This window comes from Brachyhypopomus gauderio, unplaced genomic scaffold, assembly GCF_052324685.1.
Source record: "Brachyhypopomus gauderio isolate BG-103 unplaced genomic scaffold, BGAUD_0.2 sc104, whole genome shotgun sequence".
NCBI lineage: Eukaryota > Metazoa > Chordata > Actinopteri > Gymnotiformes > Hypopomidae > Brachyhypopomus > Brachyhypopomus gauderio.
The window spans coordinates 222,824-246,526 of record NW_027506925.1 but is presented as its reverse complement, the minus strand read 5'-3'; the positions used below and the strand labels follow the sequence as shown (position 1 = coordinate 246,526).

Here is a 23,703-nt window from a genome sequence, read left to right as displayed (position 1 = left end):
CTACTGGCTGTTAGTGATTAATAGCAAGTTTAACTCAAGTTTGAAGCAATGCTTCACTTAAAAATACTAGACATGCTGAGTGAATGTCTGAAAAAAGATGCACAAAATGATTTACCTGGATCCAATGAGTGCTAAAGATTTAAGCTTATAACAAAATTATGCAGGACATGCAGTTTATTTTAATATGGGAAACCGTCAGAATGAACAACAGTGACTGCAGAATATGGATGCTTGATCAAACATTATTTAGTTTAGCAAGTCAGAGTGCCTTATAACAAGAACTATGCAAAACATTTCATCCCTCCTCATATATGTAGCAAACCTTTACTTTAGTTTAGAAGGAATAAGTAACAGGCGATCTTACCTAGGTTAGTTTATTGGCTTTAGTTCAACTTGTTTTGAGTGTAGAGATCATCTGCCGATTTGTTTGGTTTCTTTCTAATTGCAGAAACATGCTTGGCTATTAAATCTCCCACAGTGTTATAGGAAATCAATAGGAGAATACAAAGTTAAGGGAAATCTATTGAATAGAAACAAGCCAAAATTGTAAACCACTATTACGGCCATGTTTGTATGTATGTGGAAGCTTTGGTGAACTGTATTCATTTGGGGAGGGAAAAAGACAATAAAGGAATCAATGCAATGAAGTCAACCTGGTCATTTACTGCACTCGAGGGTGGCACGCCACGGGGGTTTTAGCACAAATATGTACAAATATATGTACAAATATATTTTTCCAATGGAAAAAGCGAGAATGAGAATGTTTACGCACCAGACCTGGCTTCTGTTTTATGTCAAAGATCTGCTGTCTGTTAACATCAAGTGCCCAAAGATTTGATGTTGATGACATATGGCGCTATCAGAAGAGCCAGTATTCTCACATCTTAAGGACACGCTGAGTCAGGATCCAGGGGACTACACGCATTTCAGTACTACTGGAGTCTCCGGCTTTTTTTTCGTTCAGGAGATCATGCTGTCCAGCCAGTCCTCAAGGTCCTCGTCAGTCATCTCCTGCTTTGCTGAGTCAGCCTCATTCTTTGGCTCTTCTGCATTCTGCCTGGGCTCCTCTTCTTCCATTATCGGGTTGGCTTCAACCAGATCTTCCTTCTTCTCCTCTACCACCGATGCTGAAATGATCAAACCACCATGTCAACCACAATGCAAATGGGTTCTTTTGTGAGACACTTTTGGTTTTGAGCGTTTGGCACTCACCTTTCTCTAAGCTAACAGACACCTCCTCTACAGCACCTGAGGTCTTTGACTCTGATGAAGGAAGTTCTGCGACAGGTTTCTGTAGACCTAGGAGAAGATTCAGCTCCTCATCTTCATCATCTATAGGAGCCTCAACAGCAACAGCAGTGGAGGACATGCCAGGATCCGAAAGGGTCTTAAAAGGACGAGGATCTCCTAGGCCTGGCTCTTTACAGATGCGTGATGGGGCAGAAGGCTTAAATCCACTTGACGCACTGAGTTCTACTTTGTTCAGCACCCCTACTAAAGGAAGTTCTACTGGGGTTGTCACCTGAAACATAAGGGTGGAAACATAAGGATTTTCTGCCTTATAGAAAACAAATTCTTAGAAATTCTCTTTTTATTGCCACCTGAACAATCTCAGCCTCCAGGTTTAGTCTTTTGTGCATTGGAAGCTCCTGAAGAGACTGGGCCAAAGCTTCCAGGTCCACAGCGATGGCAGGCACCTTTGGAAAAGAGAACGAATTAGGATTCACCTCACCACCTGGCAGTCTGATGCATGAACCTGGGCTTGCCTGAGGTCAGTGGAACCTACTAGACTGCATAGTGGCATGAGTGAAGTTTGGTGAAGAAGGGGATAATCATCTAGGAGATGTTTTTCAGAGTTTGAGCTAGATCTCCAGTTCCAGGGAAAGTTGCCTGGAACTGTATTTTACACCCCAATCAGAATATGCCCTCCAAATTTACCCATATGTGCAGTGAGAACACACATACACAAGCCCCAAGGGCAGTTGGGATTAAGTGCCTTGCACAAGGGACTCAAACCCATGACCCGCCGGTCACAATACAGGTTCCCTAAACACCAGACCGGGTTGGCACAAATTCACACAGACATGCCCTGAAATCTTGTGGAAAGCCTTCTTGGAAGAATAGATGCTGCCAGATTAATTCAAACTAATTAATGTGGTTTTGGAATGGGAAATCCAACAAGGTCATATGGGAATAGGCTCCAGACCAAAAGTATGTATACACTACATAGCCAAATATATGTGTGTATACATCGCGGTGGTCATGCGTCCCTATATTTTGGCTACATAATTTAGATTTCTTTTGTAATCTGGAGACAGGAAAGCCAAATGTAATGGGCAGATTTCAAAAGAAGTCATACAATTTCCAGTTCGAGGTGGGGGTTTGTGGGTAGGTGAATGATGTACCTGATTGGCTGCTAGTGAGTCCAGCTCCCAGTCTTTCTCTTCAGCGAACCTGAACTGAGTGAAAGAGTCACCTATTTGGAAAAGGAAAATCTTTTAAACAATCAACATTATTGAATTATTCAGTATGACTTCTAAACTAAATGTTCTAACTTAATCACACATGGAAAAACACAGCAACTACAGTAGACCCAGGACCACTGGAAACTCAATGTAGTACTTTTACTCAGCTTACTATAGCAAAATATACAGGGTCACAATATAGTATAACAATGATATTCAGAAAGGACTTGTCCAGCCGAGCCATCTTCGAACGGCGCTCGCTGTAGCAACGACCCCTACTTCAGTCACAAGGCCTGTCTGGGGTGTGTCGTTCAAGCTCCAGATTTAAAAACTCCTGCAATTCACATGCACTTCAGTGCTGCAAGGCAGCAGCAAGAGATGACAGCAAAACAGAGGCACAGCCCGGGGTGTCACGGACAGCTGCGTGCATGCGTGTGTGCGGCCGCGGGGGCCTGTGGCGGACCTCGCCCTGGCTGCTGGGGGCCCCAGTACGCGCCCCCACTCACCTGCCAGCTCCAGTTGGTATCGTGGCCGAGAAAGAGGCCTGTGGGAGCAGGGGTCAAGTGGAGATGGCACACAGCCGCCTGGGTCTTTCTAACTTCTGCTTTACCACGAGGGTTCAGGAGAGCGCCACAATATCGCGCGTGCAAGACTGATTGATCTCAGAGCCGCACCAGGTGACTGCACCCCACCAAATGAGTAAATTATCTTTGATAGCCATTTTTCATTTACGTGTATGATGCCTGAGAGATCAAAAGTGTTTGTTTTGGTTGGTTTTTTCAGTATGGTTGGGCTCATATGAAGAAGCACATTAATTAAAGTGGAGAAGCCTGAAGAGAACAGAGATAGTGGGTCTGATGAGTGTGAAGTGTGTGTCACGGCAAGAAAATGCAGACCCCTCAGGAGCTGGCAGCAGTACCATGGAAACCATGCCCAAGTCACCTGGCGAGTGGCAGTGGAAGACAGGAGATGCTGTGAGGAACTTCCTAAAATGTTCCCAGCACAGCAACAGTGACGCCATGGAAACTGTTGCCATGTTGTCGAGCACAGGCTCACCAGAATGGAGCATCATTCAGACTTGCAGCACAGATTCATGCCATAGTTCAGAGCATCTACGACACCTGCACGCAGTAAGGGGTTGCACACCTGACTTCTGACTTTCTAATGAATAAAACCTAAACAGGAGGTATAACCTTCTGCCTTTTTAAATCCCCTCCATTTTTATCAGCAAATACAGTAGATAGAGCATCCATTCCATATTCATTATGGTATGGATAATTTTATTATGATTTTTTTGTTAAGAGGAGATTCCTGGTAGGGGGTGTTCATGTATCTGCAGCAGTGCTGGCAAAAGGTCAGCATGGCAGATGTATCTCTGTATGCAGTCGAACATCTGAGGCTCTGCGGTGTGCATGAGTGAAGGTGGCAGCGTGGGGGCAGTGTCAGAGCCAGCCCGCGTTGTGTCACTCCCCACAGGACCACTAGCACCCTCAACTAAAGGGACGCCGCACCCGTAAAGAAGGAAGACGAACTCGGCTCCGATAAGCTCTGCAAAGATGAAGGCCACCAGCTTCCAGCGCCATCGAACAAGACGCAGGCATATTTCCCCAAGCCACAGTCAGTCATTAAACAGAACCCTGTTCAGAGTGGCTAGCGACTACTGAAGGAAACGGATCGTTAATTTACTTTTCGTCATGGCTTTTCAACGCAAGCCGAGCCCAGAGCAATTAACACGAAACAACTCTGGAACGGGCTGAGCCGTCAAAATAAATCACTCAGAGGTAATTGCCATTAAAAAAAAAAATAAACAAAACATTAAGCCAGCCATGCACAACAATGAGACAGTTATTTATTCCAAACATCCAAAGACATTTGAGGAACAGACAGTGAACATGCTAATGCCTTTGCTGCAATCTAAATTTTAATTAAGTATGGTTCCCAAATGTAAAGAGAAGCAACATATTTAGGTTTCGTTATAGACTCTCTGAATAGAACTATGATTATAACAGTAATTTATGGGTTTTTTAAATGAACTAAATGAAATTCAAATCTTGTAGGCATTGTGAAAAAAGTGAAACAAGTCACATGAAGAGAACTGAAATAATTACTTATTATTACTTATATTACTTGTGTCCCTGAGTGACCAGGGTAGAACTTCTTGCAAAATGTTTTTAGAATAAGCTCTCTTTGATTGAGTATTCTCATATAACATTAACTTAAGGAAAAAGTAAGCTATTTTAACGTAGTGTCTGCATGGGCTTAAAAGGTCTGGATAAATACAACCTAGCCAGTGCTCTGTTAAGTAGCACTCAACAGCTACCATTTACCATCTCCGTTCCCCCTGGTCAGGTTCTAATACATGGGTAGATAACAACCTTGCTCCAGCGTCACTGAACTGACTGTAGTTGAAACAGAATGCAGACCATCTGTGCAGAGGCTGACTGCAATGTGAAATCACAGGTCTTGGCTGTGATGGTGGGCTGTATGTATATAGGACTTGCTGCGGATAATAAGCAGCAGTAGCTTTCATCTGGTTGGGAAGATGTGTAAAAAAAATGGACCTTGAACTCCCACGGAGGGCATCTATAGGGCTAATCCTCACTAATGAGTGTGATGTCCGCTGTGGCTCGCACGACTGACGGGTGGGTGTGCGCCAGATGGGTCACTATACGAGTGGTGACCGCTAACCTGCAGCTCACCTTGATGAGAGTGGGAAGCCTCTATACTAGTGTGTGCAATGGTGAATCAGTGCTCTTAATACGGGAAGACAAGTTGTCGGTGGTGTCAAAATGAATGAATTAAGTTATATTTGTATAGTGGCATTCAAGGTTCTTTACGATTAACAAGGTCGCTTAACAGTTAACACAGAAAATAACTGGTGCGGTAAGACATACAGTAGTGTTCAAAATAATAGCAGTCCAATATGACTAACCAGATGAATCACTGTTTTTGGTATAAATTATATTACTACATGACAAACAACTTACCAGTTGGTGTAGTAGATTTTTAGAAAGCCAAAAGACTCAGCATTCCTGACATACATGATATTAAGTCTGTGCATTTTAATCATTAATTGAAAGGGGTGTGTTCAAAATAATTAGTAAGGACAATAATTCTGTGAGGAAACAGGTGTGAATCAGGTGGCCCTTATTTAAGGGTGAAGCCAGCACATGCTGTACATTCATTCCTCCTTCAAAGCCTGAGAAATATGGGTCATTCGAGACATTGCTCTCAAGAGCAGCGAACTTTGATTAAAAAGTTGATTGGAGAGGGTAAAAGTTAAAGAAGTGCAGACAATAATAGGCTGTTCAGTCAAATTGATCTCCAATGCTTTAAAATGGAGAGCAAAACCAGGGGGACATGGTAGAAAAACACAACACTACCATTCGAATGGATCGAAGAATAGCCAGAATGGTAAAGGCTCAGCCAATCAGCTCTAGGATGATCAAAGACAGTCTCAAGTTACCTGTGAGTACTGTGACAGTTAGAAGACGCCTGTGTGAAGCTAATCTATTAACAAGATGTCCCTGCAAAGTCCCAATGTAAAAAAAAAAAAGACACATACTGAAGTGGATACAATTTGCCAAAGAACACATCAACTGGCCCAAAGAGAAATAAAGAAACATATTGTGGACTGATGAAAGTAAAATTGTTCTTTTTGGGTCCAAGGGCTGTAGACAGTTTGTCAGACGACCCCAGCAGAGTCAGCAGAGAGGCCCACGCGGCTTTACTGTGACTATCACGGGGATTATAAAAATACAACAGTTCAGTCCAACAAGCGGCAAAGCGCTGATTGTAACGTGAGGGGGCGAGGCAGGAAGCAGAGTCAAAAGCGTTGTTTAATTGACAGACTTAATTTAAACACAGAACACGTAGCACATTCAATACGGGACTTCGACTGACAAAGACACGACATCAAACACTTAAATACAAAAACAAACACATGTTAATGGGACAAGGAACAGTTGTTGCGAATAAAGACAATGACAACGAATAATGGTGACGCATATACACATACATCCCAAAGGACACACACACACACACACGGGTGCACGTGGACACAGACAAACATAAAAGCACACAGACACACACCCGAGGGAGGGATCAGGAGCTGCAGTGTGACACACTTGTAACCCTCACAGAGAGAGAGGACAAGTCTACATAAATCATAAAATATATAGGACAAATAAGACAAATAACTTGCTGGAGAGAGCAATCCACCTCATCTTTGAAAGCAAAACATCTGTGAATGATGGCTGGCAGAAGAACTGATTCACGTTCATTTACCGATACAATAACATTTTTACAAATATGCCCTGAGGCACGTGTCTTACCCTTTGAACACTATGTATTTTGCACTTCAATCACAAACATTTTATAATTCCAAATCCAATGTGAAGATCTAAATTAATCAATTAGTTGAAAAATCTTTCAATTTTCAAACTTAGCAATTGTTGTTAATTTGACAAACTAAGCTGTTCCAAACTCAAGCCTGGTACTGGTGTCTCAAAAGGGCTTTAATGAAAGGTTAATGCAGGGGGGCATTTAGTATGTGTAGATGTGAATATGAAAAGCTGTCATATGTCTTTTCGCCCATACAAACAACAAACTTTTGAAAATCACAACAAACTTTCTCAGCCTGAGAAATAAAATGGTGTTTAATAAAATGGTGAATTTTGTACTTCCCATGTTTGAGTTACATGCAAATTTCTCTGTAAAAACAGAACAACTGGCCAATCAGAGGCACAACATTATCCATCTACCCATTAGAAGATGTCATAACACATGCTTTGCTTTGTCTTAGTAGGCCAAACTGAATTTGTTATGCTTGTTTTTTTACCGCTTTTGGGGATAAAAGATTGTGATTCTTTGTGATTGTGATTCTTCTGATTAATATTGTGACTGCAATTTTATTTTAAATTAATTTAATTAAAATATCAAATATCTTGAAACATGGTTGAAATAACACAGCTGCTATTTATTAAAAACTATGACATGACTTTTTTTGACAATGTTGTTAATGTATAATTACAGTCTCTTGTCACTTTGCAATATAAATATAAAACTGGCTTTCAGCTCTAATCTGAACTTTAGTGAGTATTAGAACAGTTTAATGTTTCATTGCTCAGTATTATTGTTTATACTGAGCACCGGTCATTAAACTATATTTCTGTTTAATTATGGTCTGTGTTCCATTACCGTAACCCAGGTTCAAACTATTCTGATGTACACACACAGACATAATGGATAAGTCAATATTGTGAACTGTGAATTTTCCACATAAAACTGTTTTGTCCCCCCCCATCTGGACTGTGTGCTCTTCCACACATAAAGGAAGGCATAATCTAAATTTAAACTGATGAAAGTGGAGAGAGAGACACTGATGAAGGGAACTAGGGCATCAGTATATATCTACCAGAGACAGTCAAAACAAACAGATTTACTTTGATCAGAATAATAGGATTAATGTGAACACTACATGCTACGTGCTAATCCAAAAGAGGTACAGAATGGGAATGAACAGGGATGTCTCCCGTTCAATGGAAAGCCAACAGACTGCACACTTTTAGCACACTCGTACGCGTACACAGCACCCTTAGTGACCAACAAGTGTTGCCATGTCAAAGCTGAACGACAAGGCAAAATGACAAAGTGGCCGCAGGTAGATAATCTGGCCTTGATGAGACTTTTCCACTATGCACTTCTCAAATACTGCTGAAGGGAGAATGACACATTAACACTGTAGTCACAAACCGTACCTTTCAATAGAGGAATAACAGTCTGCTACTGCGTGGGCAGACAAGCGCACAGATGTATCCCAATTATTGTTCTCTAGTCAGGAAGGGGAATATGAACAAACACAGATACACACAGACCCTCAACTATAGACCCCACCACCCCTCACCACCCCGCTTGTTATGTTGCTTGGATGTCACACGTGAAAAACAAAATTATTTATTTTTCATGCAGAGATCATAGAACCTGCAATATTCTTCTGCTGACAGACGACAGCGAGATGCTGGAATGCGCTAAGAGATATGGACACACCGATGCTGACTCGCATACAGGTAATAATACGATCAAAAGTCGCTTCCGTCACAGGACGGCAGGAAATGCGCTTGTCCAATCTTAGAGAGCTCTTTAAGCTGAGCTTGATGCGCTGTGGCCACTTTAATACAACCTGATGTGCGTGATGGACGTCCCAGCTGGCAAAGCGGACAGAACGGGAACCCACCGCCCAGGTTGGGGAGGGAAAGAACCAGCCAGACAGGAAGACGCACACTCCAACAGGTACCCGCCGTCACTGGCAATCCAATCACAGCACGTTCTGCTGGCCACAGGGCGTGAGGCAGGTGGGTGGGGGGGGTCACGTATCTCCACGATGATCCAGCAGCAAAACGGGGTCAGAAACCCCAGAAAAGAAACCCGAGTTAATGATCCCTAGCCTGTCTGGCTCATCGCGTCCAGATGGGCAACTGCCCGGAGTACACACAGTAGACTTGGCTGCAGACAGCGAGCTACAACCAAATGACCGTGCCGCTGTCCACATACGTCCATGTCCCTCATTATTAGTCGTCCCCGGAGTGCATTATATGCCTCATATCCTCCATTACAACCTCATTAACATCAATAAACCTTGAGGCCTGGAAATCCTGGCCAATATGACAAAGGGTTACATAAGCCACATCCTGTCAGTGTGACTCCGTGATGACTTGAAAAGAGATGGTAGTTGTAGGAAGCTTTGAGTGGTGTGTTACAGTCTGTCTGTACACTGAACATAGTGTCACCAATAGAGACATGACACACACACACACACACACGGACGCACATACTCCCCCCCCCCCCCCCCCCCCCCCCCCCCCCCCCCCCCATGCTTACACTTCCAAGGACTGAACAAAACAGATAACAGTGTGTCCAGTCTGTCTAGTCTCTAATCAACCTTGATCATTTTCTACCCACATACTTTGCTATCTAATAACTGTGTGTGTGTGCGTGTGTGTGTGTGTGTGCGCGCGCGTGCAATCTTCACCTCTTTGATCTTCCCTTTGTTCTGTGCTTGCCAATTATTTCAATCAGTTAATGTTTTATAGTAATTGAAAGGCAAGAAAAAAACCTACTCTTTTGTTGAATTTTTTTATTCCATTCAATTAAATAAAAGGAGGATTTTGAATGAGGTTTTTAGCAAACCTCAATGAAATTGTTAAGTTTCATCTTAATTTCCATGACCATAACCCTTATAACAACCTAACTGATGTGGACAGAATTCTACACCTTATTAATTCAATTCCTTTTTACCGAAATTGTGAGGGGCCCCAATATGAAAGGGGATGTAGGAAAGGTGTGAAAACAAACTAAAGTGTATTTGACCTTAACACTGCAAACACAGTCACATTGATATATTTAAGGGTTTAATTTTAAAAAATGTCCAAACACAGAGAAAACCAATGACTACATTGCTTATACTAACCATGCTAACCTAGCTGAGCTGTGGAAGAAATCAGTGAAGTGTGTTCCACTTGGCTATGGTGAAAGGTTATGCCCTTTCAAATCTTCTCATGGTTGACGGTGGTACGGATAAACATGCCCTCGGACAGCACAGATGCCCTCAACCCTGCAGGTCTCCTCCTGCATGGGTTCTTCTCAGTTCCTCCTCATCTTGTTCTCCACCCCTTATCAGAGAGAGACTGCACGTTCACCACCCCCGAAACATCAGGAGCAGCCCAGCCCCTGTGGAGATGACCTCCGCCCAGCCAGACATAGCTACATCTGTGTAATGCTGGACAGGCACGCGCTCTCTCTCTCTCTCTCACACACACACACACACACAGACACACGCAGCGCTGGAGAGTCTCATCATCCCCCTCCACTGCCAGTGAACATCGCGTGTGTCGAGCACTCCCTCAGAACACCATCTTCACTGTTCATCTGCCCGAAGACGGTCGTGTCTGAAGTTCCTACACTTTGTTGCTTGTTTGTTTGTTTGGCCCTTAGGATGCTGAAAAAATTACTCTTCCCCATAAGGATGAACGCGTTGAAACGTGACGGAGAGGATGGACACGCTGGGTGAAGTGACGGCTTTGCTGGACTTTACCAGTTAGAGGATAAAAAAGGAGACAGCCCGGAATGTGCTCCATCGTCATGGAAATGGACAGGCCACCTACCGATAGTGCTCAGAGCTGAACAGTCATAACAGTGAGTACTATACTTTCCTTTCCAGTTTGAGAACGGACACTTGCAGGATTCACAAGACCTTCTAAGAAAGATCCTTACCTTCTGTGGTCCATGCAATCTGCCCAAACATAGAAGGCTTCTATGTAGAAAATTAAAATAGTCAATACTTTATTTACTGCTATTAATGAGAAAGCATGCACTGTTCATAGACCGGAATATGAAAGTCAAAACCATCAAAAAAACAAAACACCCACCTGTAGTGATATACCACCTCCACAATTATGAACACTTGAGATTATTAGTCAATTTAAAAACAGGGTTGTTTCTCTTTTTCGCTTCATATTCTGATCGATCAAAAAAGATATATATATATATATATCCCCATGATCCCCCATTCAAAGTATCTTGCAATATTGTAACTGTAAATTGTAACTAGTGCAGTACACAAGGTTTCCAGCCTTTGGCTGCACAGTTGATGAAGGACAAAACATTCTGTTTTGTGTAACTTTTTGTACTACACCGCATATTTTACTACACATACACTTACATATGCACTTGTATGTAAATAAAAACATGTGTGTGTGTGTGTATATATATATATATATATATATATACTGGTATATATATCTAGCAAACCAACACATGAAAATAAGTCCAGGCTTAGTTTGCTATGTGCCTTTGGAGATGCTCCCTCACTAAGCCGTATTCTGTTTTCAGTGCTGTGTGGGTGTCAGGTCTGTTCAGAGGCACTAAACAGCCCAAGTCATTACGTAGGCCATTGTCCTGCACACACCATCCATAGCAACAGGGCAGCAAATACATCATCAAGGATTGGATAACAACTGAAATATAAACTCGCATAGCGAGAGACAGGAATTTTCTACTGTCAATTTAAATTTTGAGAATGAGATAAAGTGTTCAAAATCATCAGTATTGTCAGATTGATTGAAATTTCACTCTGAGAGGCCAGTCTAAAAAGGTGCTGCTAACATTGTGAATGAATACGTGAGGTGACACCATTTCATTAAAGTCCTGCTGATAGAATCAGAGTGGAGCAATTTCCTGGTAACAGGCTGAATGTTCTCAGTTAAAAGCCCAACATGTCTTCATCTGCCAAACGTATAGTTCTTAAACACAGCGGTCGGACGGCAGGATTGTGCAACACATCTCTAAATCACAACATGAAAAATAAAGGGACAAACAAATTCATTAATTAGGCGAGGTCAAAAAAGGCGACGAATATACTCCTGAGCAGAGGAGTGTGGGAGGGAATCACTGAAGTACGGAAGAAGAAAGGAAAAATGGCCATAGTGAAATCTCCCCTCAAATTCCATTCAAAAGAGCCAATGGTACGAAAGTGACAAACGAATATCTGTCTGTAATGGGTTCCCTTTGACATGGAGCAGCTCAGTTCGCAGTTAAAGTTTAAACTGAAATATGTGATATATGCTGTTGATGCCAGATATTAACCCCTAGTCTTGATCAATAATGACTTTATTGATAGGTTTTAAATCTACATAATGTAAAACATCAACAGGAGCCATCTGACGTGTCCCTCAAGAATGCAGTCTACCTCTGTGAAAGAGAAGCGAATCTATTTTGCATAAACGGAGTAGACTGAATCCAGCTCTAGACTCTGGTCTTGTCCCTTCTTGCTTAAAAAAAAAAAAAAACAAAGCACAAAAGGTCAACGTACTGGTTTCTGTATGAGTGTCATCTACAATAAAACTGACTACCTATCTATGCCTGGACACACACTAATGCATTTCAATAGGACGAAAAAAGATTTAGCGAAATCGCAAAATTTCTAAATATCTGAAAATGAGTACACAATAGTTATGCTCATATCATCAAATATGAGTAGCACAATTGCAACTTTATTTATTTGTCCAAATGATAAATCTAAGGTGTGGCTTGAGTGAGTGAGTGAATGAGTGAGTGAGAGTGAATGAGTGTGTGAGAGAGAGAAAGAGAGTGAGACTGCATATGCATGCAAGGTACCATGGCCCCGACAGTAATAAACAGAGAACACCAAACATTTGTTACCTAATCTAAAAGCAGGTCCAATCGAGTCATCATCATTATTGCTATCAGCATCAAGTGCATTTAGGCTAGCACTCGTGCTTTGAACCTCCAGGTGAAATCTGGTCTACCCTACATTTGGACTAGTACTGGGACAAAATTCCAAAATTACTGCTACAAAATGTGTTGGTAGCCAACATTACAGGTCAGAAGCACTCTTACTACAGCAACAGTGTTCTACATTTAAAACCAACTGTACCAAGATGGAACAAAACACATTCCTCACAATGTGAAAAAACGAGAAAAATCATGAGGGAAAAAAAACACAGCAGATTGAAGCTTCAAATAAAGGACTTCAAAACGCAGTTTCACCAGTGAACGTCAAGAATTTTCGTGAAGCTCGTCTTAAAACCAGCTACATCAATGACAAAACAACGTGACAATCGGGATTGACACTGCTACACTTGTATAGCAACGACAGAGGGCCAAAAAATGGGAGAGATCAAGTCTGATAAGTGTACAATTTGTCTCCACACAAGTGATGAAATGTTCACCTGCGTATGCTACGCCAAACATTACCAAACATTTCAGCACAAAAATCACTTCAGTCCCTAATGTAGAACAACATGCAGCCAACACTTTTCTTTGACATCGACGACCTACAACAATCACAACATATCAGAGCTCCTCCCAGTTGGCCAATGCTAAGGGAGCTGTAGCGTTAGGTCTCATGAGAGAACTAATGATTAGTGTGGGCAACAATTGACAATGGCAACGACAAAATAACACATAATATCACAAATTTCTTAGTGGTCTTTTGAGGGTAACAAACTTGTAAATTAACTATTAGAAATATTAGAAAGAATGTTTTATTACTAGAAGACTACAGAAGCTAAATGTGCACCATTAGGGAATTAGAAATATCTCCTACTTGTATCACTTTAAACAAGTACACGTACAGTTCTGTTTGAACACCTGTATTTTTGACTTGGTCCTAGATGCATTTTAGGAACATTTTTAGAACAGAAAAATATGGCTACATGTTTATTCATGAACTCATGCCACAAAGTAATATAAAATGTAATGAATAAACAGGCACGGGCATATTAAACTAGTGAAAGTGAATATTTGACTATATTAACCAGTGAACATTAAGCTTTGTGGACACATAATAATCTAGCCAAAACAAAATGGCTTCCAGCCAGGAAAACCTTGCCAGAAATCCACAAGAGGGAGTGCAACTTCACAGCATTCTGCTCCCCAGAAAAGCAACTTAAAATAGACTAAAGAGCTCATGAATATGAAAATGGTTGTCGAGGAAACAGATTAGGGAAATGAAACGCAAATAAAGCAAAGGAAAATAACTCTCAAGATAACACAATGGAAATTTGACTCGCAGTTGCATGAGTAAGTCCTAGTAAGACTAAGATCGTTGATCAGATTTGATTGTAATATATTAGATTTGTAGGTAGAAGCTATGTTATGCTGGTTATGTATGATGTATATTTTCATTCCAGCTGTCTTATATTCATAATCAAGACAAACAAAGGAGAAATCTGCAATTCCAACCAAACATGTTTGGCTAATGGAAGTAAAATGACTTAATCCTCAGTATTTAGTGCTGCTCCATACTTTGATCCTCTGTATCCTGTAAACCAATTAGCACAAATATTTGGCGCAGAGTTTAGAGGAGTTCCAGGGCAACAAGACTTTGAACCGAGGCATTACTCTGTGAAAGTCTGATGGGACAATGCAGGACATTAGCCTATGCAGACCTGACGTCAGACTATATGAGTGTAAACAGACCTGGCGTCAGACTATATAAGTGTAAACAGACGTTACGTCAGACTATGAGTGTGAACACACCTGACATCGGACTACATGAGTACATTTCAAGCTTTTAAAAAACATTTGGCACCATGTACTATAATTTCTGCTGTTCAGTTGGTCCCTCCTCAACATCAAATCACCAAATAGGCAATAAACATATTTAAAAAATACACCTTCTTCAGGCCACTTCTTCATTGTGTTCTCAGTTATTATTATTGTAGAGAGAGAGTACTTGTTCTAGATCTCACGGCAACAACACACCTGGTGGGCTCACCAGAACATTCCTCTCAACTGGACTCAGCCGTGTAACAAAATAAAAGCATGCGTACAGTGGCTTGTTTTTACATTGTAAGTTCATGGCATGGTCTTGTTCTTGAAAAACTCCTCAATTAGTGGTGACCCCAGTCTCTGATCTGTCTATGCAAGCTGAGACACAGCCATGCAGCAGGAGTCTCATTACAAAGTGGTAAAGCAAGTCAAGACAGCAGCTGCAGAAGCTCTTACCAGCTGAACTGAGGAGAACATGGTAGTCTGTTCCTCTCTGCACTGGGACACCATCGTTGACTTCCTCTTTTTCAGATTCTTCGTAACGATCCCAGTTAGACTCCAGTTTCCTTCTGGGATAAACGTCTGATATCTCTTCTTCGTAGTTTTCCTTGTCGTTTTCATCATCTTGACCCTTGTAGATAAAAAAAAGGAATGTTACCCCGATATAACACTGCATAAACAGAGCAATTGTCTGTATAACCCACCGTCACAGTGAGGTTACATTTAAAATATCAATCATGTATCCAATAATTCCTGTTGTGGGTTCATTCATTGATCATAATTTTGCATTATTCTATATTAGCACTTTTAAAACAGTTACTTACTAAAAGTAATAGCAGGGGGAGCACATGCCCTGGAAAAAAACACCCACCATAACCCATTTCTTAATAATTTTTAGTGTAAACACGTTACACACAAAAAATATGTATATTTTGGAAATAGCCTAACTATCCTAATGTTCACACCAAGAATGTTGTAGATCCTGGAATGTAAATATAGAATAAGGCCATATAAATGTCACCTGGAATAACTCCGCTGAATTAACTTACTTATTCAATACCTTTTACGTTTTAACACAGCTTTCCTAGCTAGTAACCCTAGTTATACTAATTACTTCGATACTGGGTTATTGAGACAGCCCGAGTTTGACTTGAGCTGCCAACCCGTCACTCACCCACCGTCACTCACCCGACGAGAAAACTCCGCAGCGCCATCGAGCGCACCGCGACCTCTTCCGCGGTAATGATCCCTTCTGCCCCTTCCACGGTGGTGCCCACCTCGTCCACGACCTCTCCGCTCTCCAAACGTCCCAGCATCGTTTGTACCGCCGCTGCCTCCTCTTTTCCAGTGACCACCACGGCCCCTGCCGGGTCTACCCTCCATTGTTTTGCGTTGCTAACAGGTTAGCCGGCGCGAATAGAGTGCAACACGAACGGTTGTTTCACAAAAAACAGTCCCCCACTCACGAATGAAAGTTCCACTTGAATAATGAACTGAAAAAATGTGCACACACAAGTTATGCAAGACCATGTGTTGTTTCACTTTAATAATAACTGTAAATTTCTCGCAAGTTAATGTTTTTTCCCTCTCATTTCAGACAATCCACCTTCAACTCATCATGAAGTATGGAGAAGACTCTTCATCTGACATTTGCTTCTAAACCTTCAGTGACAGGATGGATGTGAATGACTTTCAAAATTCCACTGCACGTGTAAATGCATCAGATATCCAGTCCTTTCCCTACAATCTTTGGGAAGCCACAACCATCACAATTGTGTCAGTTGTTGTAAGCCTCATCACAATAGTGGGGAACATACTAGTACTGCTATCTTTCAAGGTTAACAGTCAACTCAAGACTGTGAACAACTATTACTTACTCAGTTTGGCTTTTGCAGACCTCATTATTGGAGTGTTTTCTATGAATCTTTACACGTCTTATATTCTGATGGGATATTGGTCTTTGGGACATATTGCCTGTGATCTCTGGTTAGCTGTGGATTACGTGGCAAGCAATGCATCAGTAATGAATTTGCTGGTGATTAGCTTTGACAGGTATTTTTCAATTACAAGGCCACTTACTTACAGGGCAAAGCGAACACCAAAACGTGCAGGTATTATGATCGGCTTGGCATGGCTGGTATCGTTCATCTTATGGGCCCCTCCGATTCTGTGTTGGCAGTATTTTGTAGGTGAAAGGACAGTTCCTCTTAACCAGTGCCATATTCAGTTCCTCTCAGAACCAGTAACTACATTTGGTACAGCCATAGCAGCGTTTTACATTCCTGTCTCCATCATGACAATTTTATATCGCAGGATCTACAAGGAGACAGAGAAACGCACAAAAGACTTAGCTGAGCTTCAAGGGCTCACATCTGTGGATAGCCATGACAAACAAAAATCACAAAGGCAAAGATCTTTCTTTGGCTTCCGCACTGTTGGGGACAGAACCTCGTGGTCTTCATCAAACCAGAGTAATGTAACCAAAGCACCTACACAGTCGGAGGATATGTGGGTTACGTCAGACCACATCACGTCTTTCAACAGTTACACATCTTCTGAGGATGAGGAGCGACCTGTTTCTGAAGCAACATCACAAGAATCCTACAAAAACCAGATGCCAGAGGCAAATGAGTTCTCAGCCTGTTGTGAAGAAAGCCACAATTTCAGAAATTCTAAGTATTGTTCACAAAAGAACCATAAGAAATGCATCTCATACAAGTTCAAACCAGTCCTAAAGCCCATTAGTCCTCAGAAAGGTAACAATGAGGCTGAGATGTCAACATCACATCCTTGCTGCTCATCAGAACAGTTGACCCTCTCTTCCAAGCCCATGGACCCAAATCTCAAGAACCAGATAACGAAGCGGAAAAGAATGGTTCTTGTCAAAGAGAAGAAGGCAGCTCAGACACTGAGCGCCATTCTCCTGACCTTCATCCTTACCTGGACTCCATATAACATCATGGTGCTCATTTCTACCTTCTGTTCTGATTGCATCCCTCTGACACTATGGCACCTGGGCTACTGGCTTTGCTATGTCAACAGCACCATCAATCCCGTGTGCTATGCCTTATGTAACAAAACCTTTCAGAAGACCTTTCGAATGTTACTTCTCTGCAAGTGGAGGAAGAGACATGGACAGGAGAAGCTGCACTGGAATGGGCCAAAACCAGCAATGACAAACAAATTAACATAGCAAACAAAGGCCAAGCTATCTAATTAGGTTACAGCAGAGGTGGGCATTCCAGGTTCAGAAAGTAAAAGTCCTCACCAGGATTTTGCTCAAGCTTGCTAGATTTTCTAATTAGTGCAATCCAGGAAGCCTGAGCAAAATCATGGTGAGGACTTTTACTTTCTGAACCTAGAATGGCCACCTCTGGGTTAGTCATGTAGTTGTACTAGCTTTTCAAGATGTGTGTTCTTGTGAAGTCATGGTAATTTCTGCTTGTTGTGTAAAATCTCTTGAATACAGAAGTGACATTTCATCTGACTAAAAGGGGCTTTTCCTGTAAGGGCTTGTAAATTAAATTACATAAGCACAATGTTCCGACAGCATGGAATAATTTAGAAGGAGAAATTTATGTTTCTTTTACAGCCGTAAGTTCACTCTTAAAATATCTAAAGCAGATACAGCCATACCCTGAATTGACTGGAGATTCTGATTTTTAAGTGTTTACATAATCTGTGTAAAGAACAAGGTTGTAAAATCTTGTAGTTCTTGAGGTAATGTTTAATGCACTGATCTCCACCATTAATGGATATGAACATGTAAGTAATAACTAAAGTCCACGTATTGTCCTCTTTCTTGATTGTGCCTTCATCCTCCATGTAAAAACATATTTTTTAAAAAATCAATGCACCACATTTCATAATAAAATCAGCACAATTAGAATAAGTGCTGTATATGAACAGTACAGAAATTTCAGATTTTACTGAATGGCATTAATTAGAATCTAGTATTAAGTGTATAGACTGATAAACAGCACACAGATCATTAATGCAGCATGTGGTCAAGACATCTCCACTCACTAGAGTAGGCACATCAGTTTCTTCTCTGTAATGATTTGTATGTGTACAATTAAATTTAGACAATGTAATAAAAGCCATTAGATCACTGGTTGATTATTGCATGTATAGCAAATCATTGGGCCAATATTCCTCCATTTATTTATTTTTTAACAATGTATTACAAAGCTAGCAATGTAATCACCATGTAAATGTAGTTTACATGATCAGGACATTTCTGCTGGATGTCAGGGGAAAGTGGTCCCATGTGTCAGCCAAATGTTAAAAACACTAATAACTGTAAACAACAAAATAGAACATGAGACATGGAAAATGACCATCACAATTTATTACTATTCAGTTTAAATATGTTCATATATTTCATAGGCAAATTTTTATGCATATCATCTCCATTCATAGTCATGCACAAATACAACCATATATCAAAGACAATTTCAAAGTAAAAACTCTGTTTCAAGTAGAAATTCGGTTGGGGTCGACTTGACAATCACCTCGGCCTTAACATAAGAATGCAATGAAGCTCAGAAGGTCCACTAACCATCACATATTTTAGTAGTCTTACCCACAGTCTCTGCTCCAATGCACAGATTGAAATGGAACCACAACTGCATTGGTCTCAACCCTGAAGATCTATTTTATGAATCTCAGCTGCAGCAGCATATTAGCATACATTACCATACTAATGACACAAAAATATAGATCTTGGCCCAACTGACCGTTATTAGAAGGAACTGAACTATACTTTTACTGAAAGAATGTAAAGGTGCTTTTTTAAAAAAACAAAATGCGGTTATATATTTTTTTTCTATTAATTCTATTTGTTTTAGAATGCGAGAGACACAAATATATTAAAAGGTCAATGCGGTGATATACACTGGATGAAAAGATGTAGGAAAAAAAAAAACACACTGGTGGACATTTGCATGAACAGGGCAATGAAATGTACAGGTCAGTTACCCATCAGTTAGTCTAAGGTTATGGATTTGAAGGTACTTTTACACTGCAGAAAAAAATGAAAGACAGGCCACAAAACAATGCTACAATTAGAAGGGAAAAAACAATACAGTTCACAGGTCTACCTCCTCTTCAGTGCAGTACTTTTGCTGCCTTTGCTGCCTCCTCCTGGCTTGCTGGACCCTTTAGAGAAGAGTTTGGTCATGAACTCTGAGACGTCTGGCAATTCCGGATTGGGGTTCAACATATTCATGGACTGCTCCATTTCCTGTTTTGCAGGAGAAAAAAAAAAAAAACAGGTTTTAGGCACACTAAGAAAACAAAGAAAAATTAGTATGACTGTTTGGCTCCAAATCTACTACTACATAACATTTTCTGCCAAGCTTTAATAGAAAACAATTCAAAAGCAAATAACATTGTAGATAGTTCATGATCTCAGTAGAATGATCAACTTCACCCATAATTGTCTTTCAATGCTCCAAGTATACACACCACGAAAGAATACGGGTTTGACAGATTTTCTAGGTGTCACCGTAATTGCCTGCTCTCAATTTCAAACTACCTGGTATAGCTCTCTATAGTTAATGACTCATTAAAAACCAGTAGGAGTATATTTATATAATTTAAAGACACCACCAACACACCTTCAGAGAGAAATAAAGAGAAAACACTTTAGTAAGAGTAGGCCTTGAAAACTAGGGTTAGGGTTATGCCAACTAGTTTTACCATAGCAAATGCACTTCATGCATTTGTCTGAACTGTGACTGGGTTATGAAGCATTTAAGGATCATAAAGAACATATCGATTCATATATGATGTGTGTGCAATGCAGCTTTGAGTTGAAACAGTAGTGCATTGCTTCATGTGAACTAGACTGGTGCAGTACAACAGGTCATATGTTTATATTATAGGCACTCAAAGGTTTGCATGACGACTTGAGTTTAGACCTTCATCTCGACCCCTAAGTTCTTTCAAGGACACATGCAAAACACACACACAAAGACAGACACACACACACACACACACACTCCTTTTTCAGATTTACCTTTCTCATTTCAGGGTCATTGGTATTAACCACCTTTGGAAGCAAAACGATAATTAGCAAAGGAAGTACCATCATCATGACCTGTGTAAAGAAATAGGAAAGCAATCAATTAGTTACTCCTATACACTTAAAACATGCTACAAATGTTATGTTCATAAAACTGAGGTGAATAGTACCTAGTAACTACATCTACATTTTTATCCTTCAAATTTAAAAATCAATAATGCTAGACTGAACTAGGCAATACTGCACATTTCTTGTAGCAACCCGTCTTGAAACAATTTGTAAGCACCGTGTGAAACATGCTTCATATTGCCTAATATTTGTTTATTTATTCCATCCTTTAAAATGTAAAGCAACGAGTTTACCAGTAAATCAAAGGAAATATGAATGACCTTCCCAACATGAACCTTTCTGAGTTTTGAAAAAACAACTTTACCATTGGATTCATGAGGAAATCAGTCCATCCCCATGTCTCCCGCTTCATAAAATATGTGTGTGGGCCACTTGATCTCATCTGAAGAGGGTATGCTTGTCTGACAACTTCGGAGGTCTTGATGTAATTCACTAAACGGGCTCTGTGGTGAATTGGGAACAAATGCATTTCCAGAAGACAAACAGCAAAGAAACCGTGTGCGTTTAGAAGCTTCAGTAAAAGTGCAAGGGCCGGTTACCTCATTTTCCCTTTAGAGGTGATGTCCACACGAGCAGGTTCAAATCTGAAGGAAGGTGAGACTACTTCAACCACGTAGGAGCCAGAGGGCACGTCGAGCACGGCGAAGCTCCCGTCCGTCCTGTGGTGCAGAGGAAAAGGGGCTCTGTCACTGATGTTTACTTCATCCTCACAGCGTGAGCGTTTAATGTCGTTAAAAATGTTATAAGGTTGATTGAATACATCTACATAACAAATCTAGCAGTTGAAACCAAATCTGGGGCCATGCAACTGTGACTTCTAATACAAATGTGTTTCATTCTTGCCCGTTTTACTGGCGTATGTGCACAACTAGCCGGCTGGCTAACCGCTACACGCTGCTGGGCTATAGGTCACCTCATGAATCCGACATATTCCCCTCCTTCTACGAGCACCCGGGCGGAGGACACCCAGTCCTGGGGTTTAACGCCCGAAACAACCGCTCGTCCTTCGATTCTGAAGCGGTCTCCATTTCCCTGAAACGCCAAGCTAGGCCCCGACTCGGAGTCAGGGAGACACCACGACAGCACAAAGACGGACTTTAAAACAAACCACGCGTTCAGTGCTCGGTTAAGGCTCCGCATCGCGTTAGCTACACTACAAACGCGTTTGTTTTAACGTTACAGATGTGTGTTACGGTTACAGACGGATATTCCACTCAGTCGGGGGAGTTAAAGCCGAATACCGGAAGCGTAGATGGTACGCGACATCACGTGATCGCACTCTCTTACGTCACTGGGGAGACGTGAAAGCGGAAATACGTCACCGCCGTGTAAAACAAGTTCCTGTACTCGCAGAAGATAAGTTTCAGTGTTGCCAGGTTCGCGGTTTTCACGCCAAATTGGGCTTGTTTGAAACTCCTTCCGCGGGTAAAAATTCTGGGGTCGCGGGGTGCGGTTTTTTGGGCTACTTTTGAGTTGGGCCACTGCGGGAGTTACAAGTCAACACTAAGAATCGATGGCGATATAATACTTAATTTATCTCTGCTTCCCCATTCGACAATTTACATCCCCCTTCCGCTCAACAACTTACACTCGCCACCCCCCCCCCCCACCCCCCCCCCCCCCCACCCCACCCCCCGCTCAACAACTTTGGCCTTTGGGCTAGTTTTGGCTTCTGAGGGGCGGATTTTATACTGACTTTGGGCTGGATATTTTTGTAGGACCTGGCAACACTGACTGCCAGGCCCTCTGTAAACGAACAGCGGGCATCACAGTGCTGATAGGGGGAGACACAGACTCACAGGCTTCCACTTAACCCCTCACCTTCCAACACAGATTGAATAGACACGGGTGAATAATTTATTTGCTTATATTTTTGTAATTGTTTAGATGTCGATTGTCAAACTGTAAGTAGATAAAATAAAATTGGATAAATTATATTATATATATTTATGTTTTAAGAATATTTTTAGGCCCTCTGAGAGGGCGTAGAGGGCCCTGACGGTTCCCCACTGGTATTTAGAGTCCAGGTGAGATCAGCTGTGATGTGGAGTCCGAGGTATTTGATGCTGTGCACACGTTCTACTTCATCTCCATCTATGAGTAGAGGGGCATGTGCAGTTCTTTTAACTGTGCGGTAGTCTCTGATGATCTCTTTAGTTTTGGTGGTGTTCAGAGCTAGGTTGTTGTCTGAGCACCACCGTGCCAGGTGCTGAATCTCCTCTCTGTACTGAGTTTCGTTGTTGTTAGAGATGCAGTCTATCACTACTGTCTATCACATATTTCACAAATGTGTTGAAGACATGGATGGGGCTGCAATCATAAAAAGTGTGAAGAGGTCTGGACTGAGCACACAGCCCTGCGGTGTACCAGTGTTTAAAATGATTTGGGATGATGTGTGGTCCCCTATTCTTACCACTTGTGGTCTGTTAGTGAGAAAGTCTTTGATCCATGAGCACAGTGAGGGGGACAGACCTAGATTGCAGAGTTTATGGTATGGTCTTCTAATAATGTTCGAACCACAGGCATCTCCTTTACCCAAGAGTGGTGCAGATCTGCTCAAGCAGGCTCACAGTGATAACGTTTTAGATCTAGTCAATCAGGCATTCACAGAACACATGTTGGAGGTGGGTTTTGTGGCCCTGCTTACAGTTGTATTTGGTGAACACACTAATCACCAAATGTATTGTTAATACCAGGTGTGATTGACCCTTCATGCAGTTGGTGACTCCTCTTTAGAGGGAAGGAAAAATCGTAGGAAAAATCAAACCTGCCATGCAAACGTCAATGCATTTTGTACTTGTTGTTTCTTTTCCTACGTGGCCCGAGTCGTGTGTTAGTCAATCTGCTCCCTTCCATGTTGGTTTGGGGCCTCTTGGGTTTGACTGAGGAGTGAATACTCTAGTTCACCAGGACACTTTACTAGTCCTTCTGTGATAGTGAACATGGTGGAATATAATTTGCACAGATGTAAAAAAAAAAAAAAAAAAAGTTGTGTTTTTAATAACTGAT

At 41.4% G+C, this 23,703-nt stretch overlaps 3 protein-coding genes across 4 annotated transcripts; 1 reads left to right on the top strand and 2 right to left on the bottom strand.

Annotated features, from left to right (window-relative positions):
* Positions 1-156: 156 nt before the first annotated feature.
* On the bottom strand, positions 157-15,979 carry aven (apoptosis, caspase activation inhibitor). Of its 2 annotated transcripts, none has more exons than XM_076993119.1 (6): positions 15,726-15,979; positions 14,994-15,168; positions 2,406-2,476; positions 1,602-1,697; positions 1,213-1,522; positions 157-1,127 (listed from the first exon to the last, which is right to left on the bottom strand). In XM_076993119.1, the coding sequence occupies exons 1-6, from the start codon at positions 15,918-15,920 to the stop codon at positions 961-963; spliced, it is 1,014 nt and encodes a 337-aa protein (XP_076849234.1). In that variant the 5' UTR covers positions 15,921-15,979; the 3' UTR covers positions 157-960. The 2 variants fall into 2 exon arrangements, with proteins under 2 accessions (XP_076849234.1, XP_076849235.1); XM_076993120.1 differs by lacking the exon at positions 15,726-15,979 and adding an exon at positions 15,362-15,433.
* On the top strand, positions 10,260-17,843 carry chrm5b (cholinergic receptor, muscarinic 5b). The gene is made up of 2 exons (XM_076993117.1): positions 10,260-10,658; positions 16,135-17,843. The coding sequence occupies exon 2, from the start codon at positions 16,213-16,215 to the stop codon at positions 17,728-17,730; it is 1,518 nt and encodes a 505-aa protein (XP_076849232.1). The 5' UTR covers positions 10,260-10,658; positions 16,135-16,212; the 3' UTR covers positions 17,731-17,843.
* A 1,027-nt stretch (positions 17,844-18,870) lies between these two features.
* emc7b (ER membrane protein complex subunit 7b) lies at positions 18,871-21,980 on the bottom strand. The gene is made up of 5 exons (XM_076993121.1): positions 21,608-21,980; positions 21,234-21,353; positions 20,999-21,137; positions 20,560-20,640; positions 18,871-19,782 (listed from the first exon to the last, which is right to left on the bottom strand). Exons 1-5 carry the CDS (start codon positions 21,832-21,834, stop codon positions 19,636-19,638), a joined length of 714 nt encoding a protein of 237 aa, XP_076849236.1. The 5' UTR covers positions 21,835-21,980; the 3' UTR covers positions 18,871-19,635.
* Positions 21,981-23,703: the final 1,723 nt, after the last annotated feature.

What these genes read in the sequence shown, in the direction of transcription:
- aven (XM_076993119.1), bottom strand. Translation starts at nt 15,920, where the DNA reads ATGGAGGGTAGACCCGGCAGGGGCCGTGGTGGTCACTGGAAAAGAGGA. An exon ending in TGGAGGCTGAGATTGTTCAG is followed by an intron (nt 1,523 to 1,601) that starts GTGGCAATAAAA and finishes CTTATGTTTCAG; the next exon opens with GTGACAACCCCAGTAGAACT. An exon ending in GTCTGTTAGCTTAGAGAAAG is followed by an intron (nt 1,128 to 1,212) that starts GTGAGTGCCAAA and finishes TGATCATTTCAG; the next exon opens with CATCGGTGGTAGAGGAGAAG.
- emc7b (XM_076993121.1), bottom strand. Translation starts at nt 21,834, where the DNA reads ATGCGGAGCCTTAACCGAGCACTGAACGCGTGGTTTGTTTTAAAGTCC. An exon ending in ACCTCTAAAGGGAAAATGAG is followed by an intron (nt 21,138 to 21,233) that starts GTAACCGGCCCT and finishes AATTCACCACAG; the next exon opens with AGCCCGTTTAGTGAATTACA. An exon ending in ATGACCCTGAAATGAGAAAG is followed by an intron (nt 19,783 to 20,559) that starts GTAAATCTGAAA and finishes CCTGCAAAACAG; the next exon opens with GAAATGGAGCAGTCCATGAA.
- chrm5b (XM_076993117.1), top strand. Translation starts at nt 16,213, where the DNA reads ATGGATGTGAATGACTTTCAAAATTCCACTGCACGTGTAAATGCATCA.